Here is a 16,410-nt window from a genome sequence, read left to right on the forward strand (position 1 = left end):
CAGAAAGGTCACTTAAATCACTTATCTATCTTCCAGTCTGCCTAATTTCCTGTCCACACTGTCAAAAAAATCACCCAGCTACAGCAGAAATAGGCAGCCAAATGTTGTGTGGGGTTTTTTGGTCTGGAATATATATTTCCATTGTTGCAAGAACAAAATCAAAGTACACACACTTGACAATAAAATGGTTTTGTGATCGTTCCCCCAATACTGACCCAATTCACTCAACTGCTGCCCGATCAATCTCTTACCTAATCCACCCATGCAAATGAGGGGAAATGGCATGCAAAAGTAGAAGGTGATCGATTCGCTAAGCAGAAGAAGAAACACCGATTGGGTTTGCCGATTTTTGAAAAGAAGCAACTGCTGAGGACCATTTGCTTGCTATCGGTGCTGACTCTTTCCTGCCCAGAAATATCAGTATCGAGTTTATAACCCCATATAAAACCATTAAAATTAAAAATAAAACTGTAAAATAACTTTACATAGGTGTAAGAATGCATTCCTGTTTTATATATTCTGTAAAATGTGCAGTACAAGCCTGTGGTTGAAACCGTGTTCTGTTCCATAAAATAGCCATAGTCTGGCTACACAAAAATATAATTCACTGCGTTGGGCAAAAATCATTCCTTTTTAGGGCCAGCAAAAGTAAACTGCAGCCACCCTCCCCCTTTCTTTTGGCCTCACTTCTTGTGTGACATGTGGGAATAAACCCCACCCACTGACTACGTAGTAAAGGGTGAAAAGCTAGTACATGTGTAAATTGAATCAATAACCAACAAGGATACTCTGCACATGCATTCTGACCACTCTTACAGCGATCCGTGGGATCGCTATAGGGCGTGTGTCTGATGAGATCATTTGCATGTAAAATCTGTTGTGAACTGGTCGTTCGGCAAAACTTGGCCAAGAACGATCCAGTCGGCAAGTTTAGTAAATCTGGGCCTTAGTTCTCTAAAGCACTTGGTTCATAGACAACCCCGCAAAAGACAAAAGTGCACACCGACAACTGAGCGCAAGACAGAGGTGCGCGCTGAAGAAAATTACAGTTTTTAGGGGCTCCGATGGGGGGTTTTGTTGGGGAGCCCCCCAGTTTACTTAATAGAGATTGCGCCGGCATTGGGGGGGGGGGGGGTTGTAACCCTCCACATTTTACTTTAAACTTAACTTTTTCCCTAAAAACAGGGAAAAAGTGAAGTTTTCAGTAAAATGTGGGGGATTACAACCCCCCACAATGCGGTGCTATATCTGTTAAGTAAAGTGGGGGAGTCCCCCCCCCCCCCCCGTCGGAGCTGTAAAAACAGTAATTTTTGTGGCGCGTGCCTCCGCGCTGCGCTCAATTGTCTGGGCGCGCTTTTGACCTGACACCCATTGAGTGGGCTGGCCAATCCAAAAACAAACTCCTTTCTGCCCTGATCTCTTGCTACTCTCTGCCCTGAATCTCTCCTGCCCTTCCCCGCACTGTGAGCCTGTGGGTTAAAACCATGGGCTTGTGAAAACTTTTTTTCAAAAAAATACTTTTTTGCTACTGTCAGGCACGGTGGGCCAGTGCATGCGGAGACCAGGTACAGATAGTCTGCATGTGCGTTGGGATCACTAAAGTGTGATTCTGTTTGCCCTCATTTGCATGAGGGCGATTCGTGAATCAGCCCCCCGGACACAGGTCTGATCCCTTAGTGAATCTAGCCCTCAATCCCCACATTGCCCCAGGTACAGTAGATAGAGTTTGAGCCCATGGGGACAGATAGGGAAATATGATAAAGTACCTAAATGTAAACCACTTAGGATTTAAGTGGTATATAAATAATAAATAAAATTTTCTTCCCTTATATGAAATATCACCCGTTTCAGTTAAACTTTGGGAGACTTACTTGGCTCTTCCACCATCCTCTTTTTGTATAATTATGTCCAGTGTCTGTTTGGTGGTGTTGGGCTTCTGACTACTTTTATCAATAATAACTGAACGATTATAACTTACACATCTAAGGGGTGGCAGGGAGGGGGATTTCTTTGACTTCACAGAAATTAACAGGGGAGAGGTTATTGATGGAAACTATAGTTGTTATTTGGGTGGGAGGAAGGGAGGGGTGAAATTAATTGCTTATGGTTTATTGAAAGTTGTAAGTGTTATCTGGATTTATTCTATGTCTGTGTAATTGTAAATGCACTGTTGATAGTTTAGAAAAGCAATAAAGATACATAAAAAATAAACCTTGTTTAGTAGAAGCAAGGTCTGTTTTTTGTGGGGTTTTTTAAAAAGAGATTACAAACAGTGAAACCTACAACTGCTATATTATACATAGAGCTATTGATAGATTATTATAGTTTGTCCAGCTTTATATATATATATATATATATATATATATATAATTGCTGAGATCTAGAATGTATACTTTAATGTAGTGAAGTAGAAATTTAATAGGAGGATATAAAAGAACATTAAGTATGAGCAGGCACAGAACTAAAAGTTAGATTTTTGCCTATTCAAGGAAATAGTGATTTTTGTCTGGGTATGACTAATGTTACTTTTACATATTGGGCAAATAAAGGGGTTAAATTTATTGCTCAGCTTTTAGATGAATCTGGGAGATTATGTAGATTTCCAGAACTATCCTTAATTATTGGAAGTGGTCCAGGGTCATTGTATGGATATATGCAAGTACAACATTATATGAGTCAAATCAAGAGGGGTTTTTTCATTGGGTATACACGAAAGGCTTTAAATTTTTTTGTAATCAATATAATGATGTTCCTATTTCTGAGAAAGTACAAGAGGTTTATTTATAACATGCTGGACTCTAGTGCAGTGAACAGCCTGCTTACTAGAGTGTTAGAATCAGGAAATGCATGGACTTTTATGCCCTTGTCACTAAACATATGCAAACTAATACATGCAAAAACTACAACTTCTCATTTGTTACTTCTATAACTTTTTCTACAATTATTATTGGTCCTAAGCCAGCACTTATGATAGGTTCAAGGCTACAACTTATAGTCCTATAGGAAACTAGCTCATTTCTCTGCTTATCTAAATCTTACAGTTCTAAATGTTACATGTTCAGGAGGGTAAACATAGAAACATAGAAGATGATGGCAGAAAAGGGCTACAGCCCATCAAGTCTGCCCACTCTGCTTACCCACCCCCTGTCTATGCCCTAATGACCCAATTTCCTTATCTTGACCCTCGTAGGGATCCCACATGGGTATCCCATTTATTCTTAAAGTCTGGCACACTGTCTGCCTCGATCACCTGCACTGGAAGCTTGTTCCAATGATCAACCACTCTCTCTGTGAAGAAATACTTTCTGGTGTCGCCATGAAATTTTCCGCCCCTGAGTTTGAGCGGGTGCCCTCTTGTGGCCGAGGGTCCCTTGAGAAAGAAAATATCATCTTCCACTTCGACACATCCCGTGAGGTACTTAAATGTTTCGATCATGTTTCCCCTCTTCCTATGTTCCTCAAGAGTGTAAAGCTGCAATTTGTTCAGTCTCTCTTCGTACGAGAGACCCTTGAGCCCCAAGATCATCCTGGTGGCCGTCCGTTGAACCGATTCAATTCTGCGCACATCTTTACTGTAATGTGGCCTCCAGAATTGCACACAGTACTCCAGATGAGGTCTCATCATGGCCCTGTACAACGGCATTATGACTTCAGGCTTTCGGCTGACGAAACTTCTATTGATACAACCCAATATCTGCCTTGCCTTAGATGAAGCCTTCTCCACTTGATTGGCAGTTTTCATGTCTGCACTGATGATTACTCCTAAATCTCGTTCTGCTGAAGTCCTAGTTAAAGTTTCTCCGTTCAAGAAGTACGCCCTGCATGGATTTCCGCTTCCGAGGTGCATGACCTTACATTTCTTAGCATTGAAGCCTAGCTGCCAGGTTGAGGACCAACTTTCCAATGTAAGCAGGTCCTGCGCCATATAATTCTGTAAACTGCATTCACTTACTACATTACATAGTTTGGCGTCATCGGCGAATAGTGTTATTTTACCTTGAAGCCCTTGAGTCAGATCCCCTATGAATATGTTGAAAAGGAGTGGACCCAGGACCGAGCCCTGCGGCACTCCACTGGTCACCTCCGATGTTTTAGAGAGGGTACCATTAACCACCACCCTCTGAAGTCTGCCACTCAGCCAATCATTGACCCATGCAGTTAGTGTCTCTCCTAACCCCATCGATTCCATCTTGCTTAGCAGCCTGCGGTGTGGGACACTGTCAAAAGCTTTCCTGAAGTCCAGGTACACGACGTCCAAAGACTCTCCCAAGTCCAACTTTCTTGTTACCCAGTCAAAGAAGCTGATGAGATTGGATTGGCAGGACCTACCCTTGGTGAATCCATGCTGACTGGGATCCCGAAGATTCCCTTCATTCAAGATCGTGTCCAATTTGCTTTTAATTAGTGTTTCCATGAGTTTGCACACTATTGATGTGAGACTCACCGGTCTATAATTCGCAGCCTCTTCCCTGCAACCCTTTTTATGCAGAGGAACGACATTAGCTAATTTCCAGTCCAGGGGAACTTTCCCCTTACTTAGGGAGAGATTGAATAGCTCAGCCAACGGTTTCGCCAAGACATCGCTCAATTCTCTGAGCATTCTTGGGTGCAAATTGTCTGGTCCCCTGGCTTTGTTCACCTTTGAGTCTTGCCAGTTCACTGTAAACTTCACCTGGTATGAACTCAAAATTCTGAAACGGGTCTTCTGTGCTTTGTGTTGCCTTCAACTGGGGACCGTGTCCCAGTGCCTCACAGGTGAAGACTGAGCAGAAGTATTCATTCAGTAGTTCAGCTTTATCGGAATCTGCTTCCACGTAACTTCCGTCCGGTCTTCTAAGGCGTACTATCCCGCCTGTGGTCCTTTTTCTGTCACTAATATACCTGAAGAAGGATTTGTCCCCCTTTTTAATGTTTTTTGCCAGAATTTCTTCCACTTGAAGTTTTGCCTCCCTAACTGCCATATTGACCGCTGTAGACCTGGTCCTATATTCTACTTTTGCCTCTCTTTTCTCCGTGCGCTTGTAGGAGAGAAACGCTTTTTTCTTCTCCTTAATGAGGTGCGAGATCTCCGCGGTGAACCATTGGGGTTTATTGTTTCTTTGTCGTTTATTTACTGATTTTATGAAGCGGCTAGTTGCTTCATGTATGGTTGATTTCAGTGTTAACCACTTAGCTTCTACATCATCGGTCTCCGCTTGGTCCTGCAGCGTCTGATGGACGAAATCTCCCATGCGTGCGAAGTCTGTGCCCCGGAAATTGAGTACCTTTGTTTTCGTGTTTGATCTAGGGAAGCCTTTCCTAAGGTTGAACCATACTATATTGTGGTCGCTGGAGGCTAGCGTATCTCCTACTGAGACCTCTGAAACGCTTTCCCCGTTGGTGAGTACCAGGTCGAGGATCGCCTGGGCCCTAGTGGGCTCCGTTACCATTTGTTTGAGATGTGCTCCCTTTATGGAGGTTAAGAGCCTCCTGCTACCGCAGGATGTACCATAGGGTACATCATGGCTTAAACTCTTATCTATTTAGCTTACAATGTGGTAAGGTAGGGACATATATTTTAGGCAGATGAGGTCAGTAGATTGTACACTGTTTTCAGCAATGTAGGCCAGAGCAATATTTTAAACAACAGTTAACTATTTCATGACCCTACACTAATCAATGTAATGATGTTCCTATTTCTGTATCTTAACATAAATTGTGGTGGTGCTTGATTCCAAATAGAACATATGAGAATATTTTACAAAAAAGGCATGATGAATTGGGAATTCAATTATCACTTCAAGATTTCAGTCAAGCTATTAATTGTTTGCCAAAAATTATTACAGGATATGTTTGGAGAGAATGTACATATAGAGTTTTGCATAGGGCCTATTTTTCACAGGTACAAGCATTTCATGCAGCATTAGTTAATTCTCCTATTTGATTCTAATATTTTCTCATGCGTTTTGGAAATGTCATCTTATTAAATCTTTCTGGTCTGCAGCATGTGGGGATTTGGACAGGATAGATGTATTCAATTTCAAAAGGTATGTATGATTGGTCATAAATGCATATTGCAATATTGGTTACAAAAAGATTCTCCTAGTTATTGGCATTGAGGAATCAATTCCATCGTTTAATTTTATTTGAGGTTTGTAAATTTCCTAGAAGAACATGTTTATTTTTAAAAATTTGGGACCCTTATATACAAAAATTATCCTCGAAAGCAGGAAGTATGATTTTTAATACTTTATATTAAATTTAAGTAAATGTTGTTTTTATATATAGGGTGATGGGATAGGAAAGATGATTTTAATATATGTTCAATTATTTGAACTGTATTTCTGTTTAATTCATTTATTATAATATAATAATTAAAAAACAATCTAAAATAATTATTTAAAATGTTATAAATGAAATAAATAGAATGGAGGGGGAAAGGGGAGGGATCAAGGGGCACACAGAAACGAATGGATTAGGTATATAGGAATGATAAAAATATGTAAGCAAATATTATTAATTTTAATTGCATTGGCTATCTTTGTATCTTATTATTGTCTATTTGATTCCTTCAATAAAAATGTTACAAATTAAAAAATAAATCTTGTTGCTACTATCTAACTAACTTGTGTAAGGAGAAAAAAAAGAACCCCCCCCCCAAACCTAGGCGGAGCTGAGGGTGAAATAACCGATAAACAAGTGTAACCCCGCCCGCCTTTTTCGGCGCCACTTCGCTTCGCGCCAGCGTTTGGCGGGTCAACAGGACTCCGCCTCCCACGCGCGTGCGTGAGAGAGAGCGAGACGGTCCGCTTAGGTCACGTGAGCCTCGGCCGAAGAGCCACCACAAAGGCGCGAGCGGTGGGCGAAGCGGCGGGCGGTTTAGAGCGAGGGAGGGGGAAGGGGCGGGGAGCCGCGAAATGGAGCTGACGGACGGCGGATCCGGGACCGAGTCGGCCGCGGCGCTGAGCTCCCTCTTCCGGGGAGACATCGGTGAGCCGCTGTTCCTAGAAATGGCGGGCGAGCGGCCAGGCCGGGGGAGGGGAGCAGAAAGGGAAACTGATCCCGTGACAGGGAAAGAGAGAGGGGGAGGGGCTGACCCTGGGCTGAGGAGAAGGAGCCGGAGGGTGAACTAGATCTGGGAGACAGGAGAGCTTTCCCCCTCACCCCCCAGTCTGGCATGTTCCCCTCCCTCCACCTCCCATAGCTCTGGAGGAAAAGTCCATAGTCTGTTATTGAGAAAGACATGGGGGAAGACACTGCTTGCCCTGGATCGGTAGCATGGAATCTTGCTATTCTTTGGGATTCTATATGGAATCTTGTTACTCTTTGTGATTCCGGAATCTTGCTACTCTGGGATTCCGGAATCTTGCTATTCTTTGGGATTCTATATGGAATGTTGCTACTCTTTGAGATTCTAGAATCTTGTTACTCTTTAGGATTCCGGAATCTTGCTATTCTTTGGGATTCTGTATGGAATGTTGCTACTCTTTGATATTCTAGAATCTTGTTACTCTTTGGGATTCCGGAATCTTGCTATTCTTTGGGATTCTGTATGGAATGTTGCTACTCTTTGGGTTTTGACCAGGTACCTTGACCTGGATTGGCTACCGTGAGAACGGGCTGCTGGGCTTGATGGACCATTGGTCTGACCTAGTGAGGCTATTCTTATGTTCTTATGACATTCCTCCTCTCCTGTTCCCTCACCCAAAGGGTAGCATTGCTGCTGCCCCCCCCTCCCCACATGCTCCAGCACTTCTTCCCCCTCTCCCCCAATCCTGCGAGTCCAGCTCCTCTTCCTCAGCATCTCCGGACCAGCAAACCCTGTTCTTCACTGGCAGCAGCGGGGGTAACACGCTGCTCGAGTTGAGCCAGCTGCTTCCCTCTGCAGCGTCCCGCCCCTCTGACATAACTTCCTGTTTACACTGGGTGGAACACTGTAGAGGGAAGGAGCTGGCTTGACTCGGGTAGCGCGTTACTTCTGCTGCTGCCGGTAAAGAACAGGGTTTGCTGGTCCGGGAGTGTTGAGGAAGAGGAGCCGGACTGGAGGCAGGATGAGGGGTAGAGGGTTTGAATCTGGGGAGGGGAAAGAACAGTAGACAACCTATAGGGTCATTGGTAGCACAGGCATTTGGAGGTCTTTTTCACCCCCCTGGACCAGTGTCTCGACCCATAGGTTAAGCTAGCCATGAAGAGCTGGCCCAAACTGAGGGTAAGGGAAACGAGAGAGGTTAGAGCTCACCTTGGCCTAAGGAGAAGGCACTATATCCAGTCTAAGGGATGGAGAGCTGGCTTTGGAGTTAAGGAGTTGGGGGGGGGGGGGAGCTGTCCTGGTATGAAGAAGGAGAGCTAGCATACCTGTCCTAGCTCTGGTAGTAAAGGAAGAAAGAGGGTGGATTTGATCCTGAGTCGAAGAGGTAGAACTAGATCCTATATGAAGGAAGGAGAGCTGGTCCCGGAGAAGGAGACCCAGTGAAGAGGGAAGATCAATCCCTGCTCTGAACACAGATAACTAGAATAACAAGGAAGGACATTAGAGCTGGTCATTGGGAGAAAGTGTGGAGCTGGTTTGAGGAGGGCAAGTTGCTCTGGTACTGGGAAGAAGGGAGGACAGAGAAGACGTAGATGTCCTATACTAAGAAGGAACTTGTATATCCAGTATCAAGGGTGAGCAGCTGGCTTTTGAGATCAGAGAAGGGACAGCTCCATCCTTTGCCCTCCTTTAAGAGGGTGAGCTAAATCCCAAATGGAGGCAGTAGAGTTGACCCTGGTCCTGGAAAGAGCTGCCCCTAGTCTGAAGAAAGAAAGCTAGACTTGATGTCGGGGGAGGAGATCTGGCTGTGGTCCTGGGGATAAGGGAAAGGAGAGAAGCTGGAGGTGGCCCTGGTATTTGGAGTGGAGTGGAGCTAGCATGGGATACACTGTTTGCAGAAAAGTTGGCAGGATGAAGCCTTTGAGGTTTGTACACACAGGGCAGGGAGCTGGAAATGCCAGTCTTTGTGGATTCCAAGTAAGAATGAGCACAGCCCTGCTGAACTCAATCATCCCTTATGCTTATGGTAATTCTCTCAACATAGTACCAGGCTTAGGTTGTAGCTCCCCCTCCAGGAAGAGGCTGGTCTCCTCCTTTTCTGTATGTCTTATACTTCTGGTTTTCAGTAGCTTTTCTTTTTCTTTCAGTTTCCTTTTAAAGAGTTTATGTCATACTTGCATCTAAATTCTAGGCTTGTCATTTTTTCTTTTTTTAATAGAGAAATACAGTACATGCAAACCGATTTCTGCCCTGAACCTTTTTCAAATTTACTTCCTTTTTTCCCTCCATATTACAACTACAGTGAAAGATGGCAGCAAATGTGGGCTCTACCTGGTGCTTTTTAAGAAAGGTACCTTAGTAATAAACTAAATTACATGCAGCTTTCAGTGAGACAAAGTAACAGGCTGTTCCCAGCTGATTTGGGGATTTGAGAAGAAATTTCACCCAGAACTAGCAAGTTGTAAGTGATACATTTAGTGCAATAAAAAAGCATCTTTGTTGACCTGTGGGTTCCACATAGGCTTTTTTTAGTTCTGGAAAGAAACTGTTTTCTGGGACATACCTTTACTTGATTTGTAAATGTGTGGCAGTGGGATAAAAACATTTGTCATTCCTCATCCATGTGTACACACACACACACAACAGTCTGATAGCCTATTTTCCAAATAAAGCTTAAACAGTACACAAAACAAATTAGATTAAGGAATGCGTACATTTCATATGTGTGCATCCTCAGAAAAGAGAAATAATGTACTGTGGGTAACGGTTGATTAAAAAAAACGTATAAAGCAGAACAAACAAAACCAGGAATATGTACTGAGACTGGAAGACGATAGGAAAATCACTGGGATGGCCCCTGCTGGCCAACAATTGACACTGACATCCTTTGACCTGCAAAGGGAGGGGTTGTGATATAGATTGCTAAGGGAGAAAATAAAGGTAAAAAAGTTCCCTGTCCCCTGCCCCAAAATACCCACCTCGTGATAATGGGGTTCCAGAAGAGCTGATGTATGATTCTGACCTCAACACTATTGCTGCAATGACCAGACTAGAATCGGTAGGAAAAATGGAAGAAATACCTCCATGTAACTGTGAATTCTGTTACGTCCCCTCGAGTCCATATGATAAGTGTTTTATCTCAACCCGCAATCAGGTAAAAAAAAATTAATACTCTATGGGGGGTAATTTGATAACCGGATTCCTATGTGAGAAGTCCATAGGTGTCTATTTTACAAAGGCAACCTAAGCAATTAACGTGCCTTCATACAAATGCTAATGCACACATTCACACCTTTCTCAGAGTCTGTGTGTGTACCCCATGTACGAGGGCTCTTCAAAAAGTTTCTGCCCTTTTATTTTTGAAAACACTATAAAATATCTCAAAAGCAAATTACATCACTTTTCCACATAATCACCCTATTTTGTTTGACTGATGAATTACATGACGCTCTACGACACTCCCTCGTACCACCTACTGCCCCCAACCATTTCCCGCAAAAATATGAATGTGAGGTAACTTTTTAAAGAACCCTCATATTTTATAAAATACTTCCACTTTGCTCAAACTATGCTTCCAGGAATGTGCAGATTGTAGAAAAGTAGGTGCCCTCTTTCTGTGCATCTCCTTTTTACGCTTGGATGGGCTCACACAATTTTCTAGAAGCCCTTCTCTACATATAAGATCAGCTTTACAAAATTACTTCCTACGTGTGCAGGTGGTGGTTTGTTTTCCTGGTTAAATAATTGGGGGTGGGGTCCTTTGGAGAATAACCCAGTGAGGTGTGCAGGCAAAAAAAAAGTTGAGATCATTGTGAAGCTTCCTAGAAATATCATCTTGGTACATTTTGAGATGAAGCAGAGTTTGATGGCTCCAGAAAATGAAGACAGATTGAGACATCTGGGTTTCACTTTCACTGAAAGCTAAGAAAGTAAAACCTGGATATCTCAATCCGTTCTCCTTTTTCTGGAGCCATAAGGTAACTCTATTCAGGATGTAATGTCTGAAACTATATACCTATGTTACAAGAAAGCATGAGAGCAAACCTGGGTCAACATAGGGAACTTTACAGGGAACATGTCAATTTTAATGAAATGGTAATGCAACTGGTTGTTTTTGGAATATCATGGTTAAGAACATAAGAATAGCCTTATTGGGTCAATTTCATGTGAAATTTCAGTACAGGATTATTTCCCGTAACTCCCACAGTCATTAGCTCAAAGAGCAAACAGCAAAAATGCAGCCTAAACAAGACCTCTGTTCACAGACCTTTTCCAGGATATTCAGCTCTCCATCTCTTCTGGCCAGCTTTCCTGTATAGCCCCACTTTCCTCCAACACCATGGGTTCTGGGGGAAGGAATTCGGTGGCCAAATTACCAGCCTGTTCCTCAGTAATTTCCCAGTCAGTGCTGAGGAACTGCTCAGCCCCGTCCTGCCTCTGCTCTACTGCCAATAAGAATAAGCCCAGTAGCCCGATTTCAGGGCCAATCCAGGTCACTAGTACCTGGCCAAAACCCAAGCAGTAGCAATATTCCATGTTACTGATCCAGGGCAAGCAGTGGTTTCCCCCATGTCTTTCTCAATAACAGACTGGATTTTTCATCCAGGAACTTGTCCAAACTTTTCTTAAAACCAGCTATGCTATCTGCTCTTACCACAACCTCTGGCAATGCATTCCAGAGCTTAACTATTCTCTGGTTTTAAAAGTATTTCCCTGTAACTTCATCGAGTGTCCCCTAGTCTTTGTAATTTTTGACAGAGTGAAAAATTGATTCACCTGTTCTACTCCACTCAGGATTTCGCAGACTTCAATCCTATCTTCCCTCAGCCGTCTCTTTTCCAAGCTGAAGAGCCCTAACCGTTTTAGTCTTTCCTCATACGAGAGGAGTTCCATCCTCTTTATCATCATGGTCGCTCTTGTTTGAACCTTTTCTAGCGCCACTATATCTTTCTTGAGGTAAGGAAACCATAATTGAACGCAATACTCCAGATGAGGTCGCACCATGGAGCGATACAGGGGCATTATAACATTCTTAGTCTTGTTAACCATCCCTTTTTTAATAATTCCTAGCATCCTGTATGCTTTTTTGGCCACCGCTGCACATTGGGCAGAAGGTTTCATCGTATTGTCTACAATGACACCCAGATCCTCTTCTTGAGAGCTAATCCCCAAGATGGACCCTAGCATCCGGTAACTGTGATTCAGGTTATTCTTCCCAATGTGCATCACTTTGCATTTGTCCACATTAAATTTCATCTGCCACTTGGATGCCCAGTCTTCCAATTTCCTATGGTCCGCCTGCAATTTTTCACAATCCGTGTGCATTTTAACAACTTTGAACAGTTTAGTGTCATCTGTAAATTTACTCACCTGACTCATCGTTCCAATTTCCAGATCATTTATAGCTTGGGTAGAGGAGATTTATATTTTGTTTCTATTAAAATGTTAAATTTTTGATTATCTTCTTTAAAATATTTGACCTCCTCTCTTTCTTATACCATGGCACCTAGTGGCAGGATGGAATGCAGGCTTTCTTCCAGCATCCTAATAAAAAGGGTTTCTCTCATAGTTAAATTCATTCACCCAGCTGCTACTGCTCACATTATCTTTCCTCATGCTTCTCCAGCTGTCCCAGGGAAATCAGGCAGTAAATTTGTTTCTTGGTTTTATGAATTGCTCTTTCAAAAATAGCCCAGCATGATCTATAGCAGTGGTTCTCAACCCTGTCCTGGGGGCCCCCCAACCAGTCGGGTTTTCAAGATATCCCTAATGAATATGCATGAGAGAGATTTGCATACCTGTCGCTTCAATTATATGCAAATCTCTCTCATGCATATTCACTAGGGATATCTTGAAAACCCGACTGGCTCGGGGGGCCCCCAGGACAGGGTTGAGAACCACTGATCTAGAGCAGGGGTGTCAAAGTTCCTCCTCGAGGGCCGGAATCCAGTCAGGTTTTCTGGATTTCCCCAATGAATATGCATTGAAAGCAGTGCATGCAAATAGATCTCATGCAGATTCATTGGGGAAATCCTGAAAACCCGACTGGATTCTGGCCCTCGAGGACCGACTTTGACACCTGTGATCTAGAGCATCAAATGTGCAAACAGTAATGACATAATGTAAACATCCTATTCTTTTTCTAGAGCAGAGGTGTCAAAGTCCCTCCTCGAGGGCCGCAATCCAGTCGGGTTTTTAGGATTTTCCCAATGAATTTGCATGAGATCTATTTGCATGCACTGCTTTTATTGTATGCTAATAGATCTCATGCATTCACTGGGGAAATCCTGAAAACCCGACTGCATGCGGCCCTCGAGGAGGGACTTTGACACCTCTGTTCTAGAGTTTTTCTTGATTGTGTGGATTTTTTAAAAAATGCATGTGAACTGTAATTTGCTTATGAGTCAATATTCACAATGATTTAAATCGCTTGAGGCCAGCTGACCGCTGATAATTCAGTGAAACTTAACCGGACAATGCCACTGAATAGCAGTACTAAGCAGCCGTGTTGAAAGTAGGCAGAAAAGGGGCAACACGAGGTGGGGTGTGCAGTCAGGGAGCAGCTGGGGATTGTGCTGGTACTGGCAGTATTCTGTGCCAGTTCCCACATAGCTAACCAGGCATGAAAGACCACATAAACAGCAATCCTAATTTTGCCTGACTAGTTGTGCAGGTGCTGGCATTGACTATCAGCTTGCAGTCACATAACTGTTAGTTGCGGCCTGAAGCTCACCATCCCTCCCCCCCCCATGAGCATATCTTACCCTCCTTATATCCTCTTGAGTGCATCTGATCTTCCAGCCCCAGAAGGCCTGTACACCAGGCCTGCTTACCAGCATGCTCCTGCCCCTTGGGTTCCTAGAGAATTCACCTAGGAAGCACTAGGGGCTGAAGTGAGTGGGGTTTGCTTCTACACCAAGGATCACTAAACCACCAGGATTGATAGGTAGGTTCAGAGTGGGGGGGGGGGTCTTCTGGGGCTGAGGAAGGGGGATTGGATGTGTGAAGGGCGGTGAGTGGGGGGATTGGAACATGGTGCTTGAGGGGGAGCAGGATATGTTGGACTCCACTTTTATGGGTCCCAGTTGATATTCAGCCAGGACCCGCATAAGTTCCAGCTGCCCAGTAAGGGTCAGATATTCAATTCCTTCCCTCTTTTCCTCTCCACCACCTCCCTCGGGAGGTCATTCCATGCATCCATCACCCTTTCCATAAGACCTGGCGGCAGCCATTAAGGGAGCGGCGCAGGGCTGGATGGGAGCCCGAAAAGCTTGCTCCTATGCGCTGGGTGCATTTCTGGCTGTGAGGTCTGAGGCAGCCATCCAGGGAGGGAGGGGCTCAGCGCTGGACAGGAGCGGGGAAAGCTCGCTCCTGCCCATACACTGCTGGACCATCAGGGATTCAAAAAAGCGAAAAAAGGTATGTGGGGGGTGGGGGGGGAATTGTTAGAATCGGACAGGAGATGGGAAGGATCCCTCCTGTCCCGGCCTACCAGGTCATACATTAGGGCGGCAGAGGCCTGCAACAAGTCCGGGAGGGGGTTGGGTGATCACTGAGTGATGACCCGAATATAGGATGAGACCCCCATTTTTGGGCCATTTTTTTGGCCCAATAATCTCATCCTATATTCGAATGTTATTTTAATTTTAAGGGAGATAAAATAATAGTTATACATATTTGATTAAAAAAATTATAATTTTATAAAATCTGATATAAACAAGGCTAACTAGTGCTATTGCTTTGTAGAAATTATGATTATTTCAAAGCACTCCACACTGATCAGCAAAAGGAGGGAGAGAAGACCCTAACCCCCCCCCCCCCCCCCAGCACTGTGAGCTTACCTGCTCAGAGCAGAAACATCAGGATGACTCCTCCCTTGTGCTTGTTTGTAGGTTTCTGGGCTGACAGGACTCCTGTTCACGAGGCAGCCAGGCAAGGGCACATTGGGCAACTCCAGCAGCTCATTGACAATGGAGCCTGTGTGAACCTGGTGACGGTGGACTCCATAACCCCTTTACACGAAGCCTGCTTACAAGGGCAGACCCAGTGCGTGAAACTGCTGCTCTCTGCAGGCGCCCAGGTCTGTGATGCCATAGGTCAAAATGCCAAAACTTTAATCTGTCTTGCCTGGTTTGAGCCACCTGTATAAGTCAAAGGAAGGGAAGAGGCTTGGTTTGTGGCAGAGGTTTGGAGGGATGAGACTTTGCTGATGAATTTTGTTGGAATATAAGTGAGTGCTTTCTATATAACAACATGGTGAACTAAGTTGCAATGGCCATTAGAGGCCACACTCTCCCAGGTCCCATACACTTTTTGTAAAGTATTTGCATGGTCTGAGGAACTTTTTATAGAATAAGTGGGTAAAAAGATGATCTAAAACAATTATCTTTTAGTAATATTCCTCTGTCCTAACTTACCCAAAAGTTTCAACTGAATTTATCACCGACAACCTTTCATATTCCATGTTCACATACTATTCCCATCAAACACATTCCTTATAATAGAGGGTGGGCATATCATATATCATAGAATGGCAGATCATAGGACCTCTTATGACCTGGATGCCATTTCGAGACCACATCCTGCGACCTTGCTTTTAATCACATCTGCCCACTCCTCCTTCCCATCCCTTACAGTTTATTCAAAAATAGTATCTAATGGCTGGTCTCTAAGGTAAAGCGACTCTGTTGCAATGAAAAATCTCCAATCATTAACAAAAAATAACGTTACCAAATTACTAATAAGCAACAATGTTGCAATATTTAGAAATCTGGTGGAGAAACAATTATATCACAAAGGATCTAGACATCCCTGCATAGAAAGGCAACACTTATCTTGAGTGGATCAAACCACAACCAGCGCTGATGGAACGCTCAAAACTCCCAATGCCCTCTTATAGGTGGGCATTTCAATACGTCAACTGCGACTCACAAGATCATACTTCCACCCATACCACTTTGCTCTGATCGTCCAGATGATGGTGCTGCCTCAACTAGACTATTGCAACTCTGTCTACCTTGGCATCAACACTACTCTTATCCACAAACTGCAACTAATCCAGAACACAGCTGTTAGACTAATCTACAAATTAAAGAAATTTGATTCAATCACAACCTTCATCAGGCAACTACATTGGCTCCCAATATTATCCTGAATAATTTTCAAATCGTCATGCATCCTACACCAGATTCTATTTGGAAATTCAGCAGCCCCTCTCATCCAATTATATTCTACTGTTTGGTTGACATCAAAAAGAATCCTTAACAGAATCCAACTAAACCCGCCATCCACAAAATACCTTCACTACAAGCGAATTTTCCACTCTATGTTAACTTATCTGGGTGTAAAAACCTGGAATGACCTACCTGAAGCTATCAGGAAAGAGACAAACTACACCACAT

General features: G+C 43.6%; 1 protein-coding gene across 1 annotated transcript in view; it reads left to right on the top strand.

Annotated features, from left to right (window-relative positions):
- The first annotated feature begins 6,829 nt into the window (after positions 1-6,829).
- ASB13 (ankyrin repeat and SOCS box containing 13) overlaps positions 6,830-16,410 on the top strand; it is a 32,007-nt gene continuing 22,426 nt past the window's right edge. The window contains exons 1-2 of the mRNA XM_033959690.1: positions 6,830-6,969; positions 14,902-15,089. Coding sequence (XP_033815581.1) covers positions 6,897-6,969; positions 14,902-15,089 — 261 coding nt within the window. The 5' untranslated portion in view covers positions 6,830-6,896. The remainder of the gene's footprint in view (positions 6,970-14,901; positions 15,090-16,410) is intronic.

Source organism: Geotrypetes seraphini, chromosome 9, assembly GCF_902459505.1.
Source record: "Geotrypetes seraphini chromosome 9, aGeoSer1.1, whole genome shotgun sequence".
Taxonomy (NCBI): Eukaryota; Metazoa; Chordata; class Amphibia; order Gymnophiona; family Dermophiidae; genus Geotrypetes; species Geotrypetes seraphini.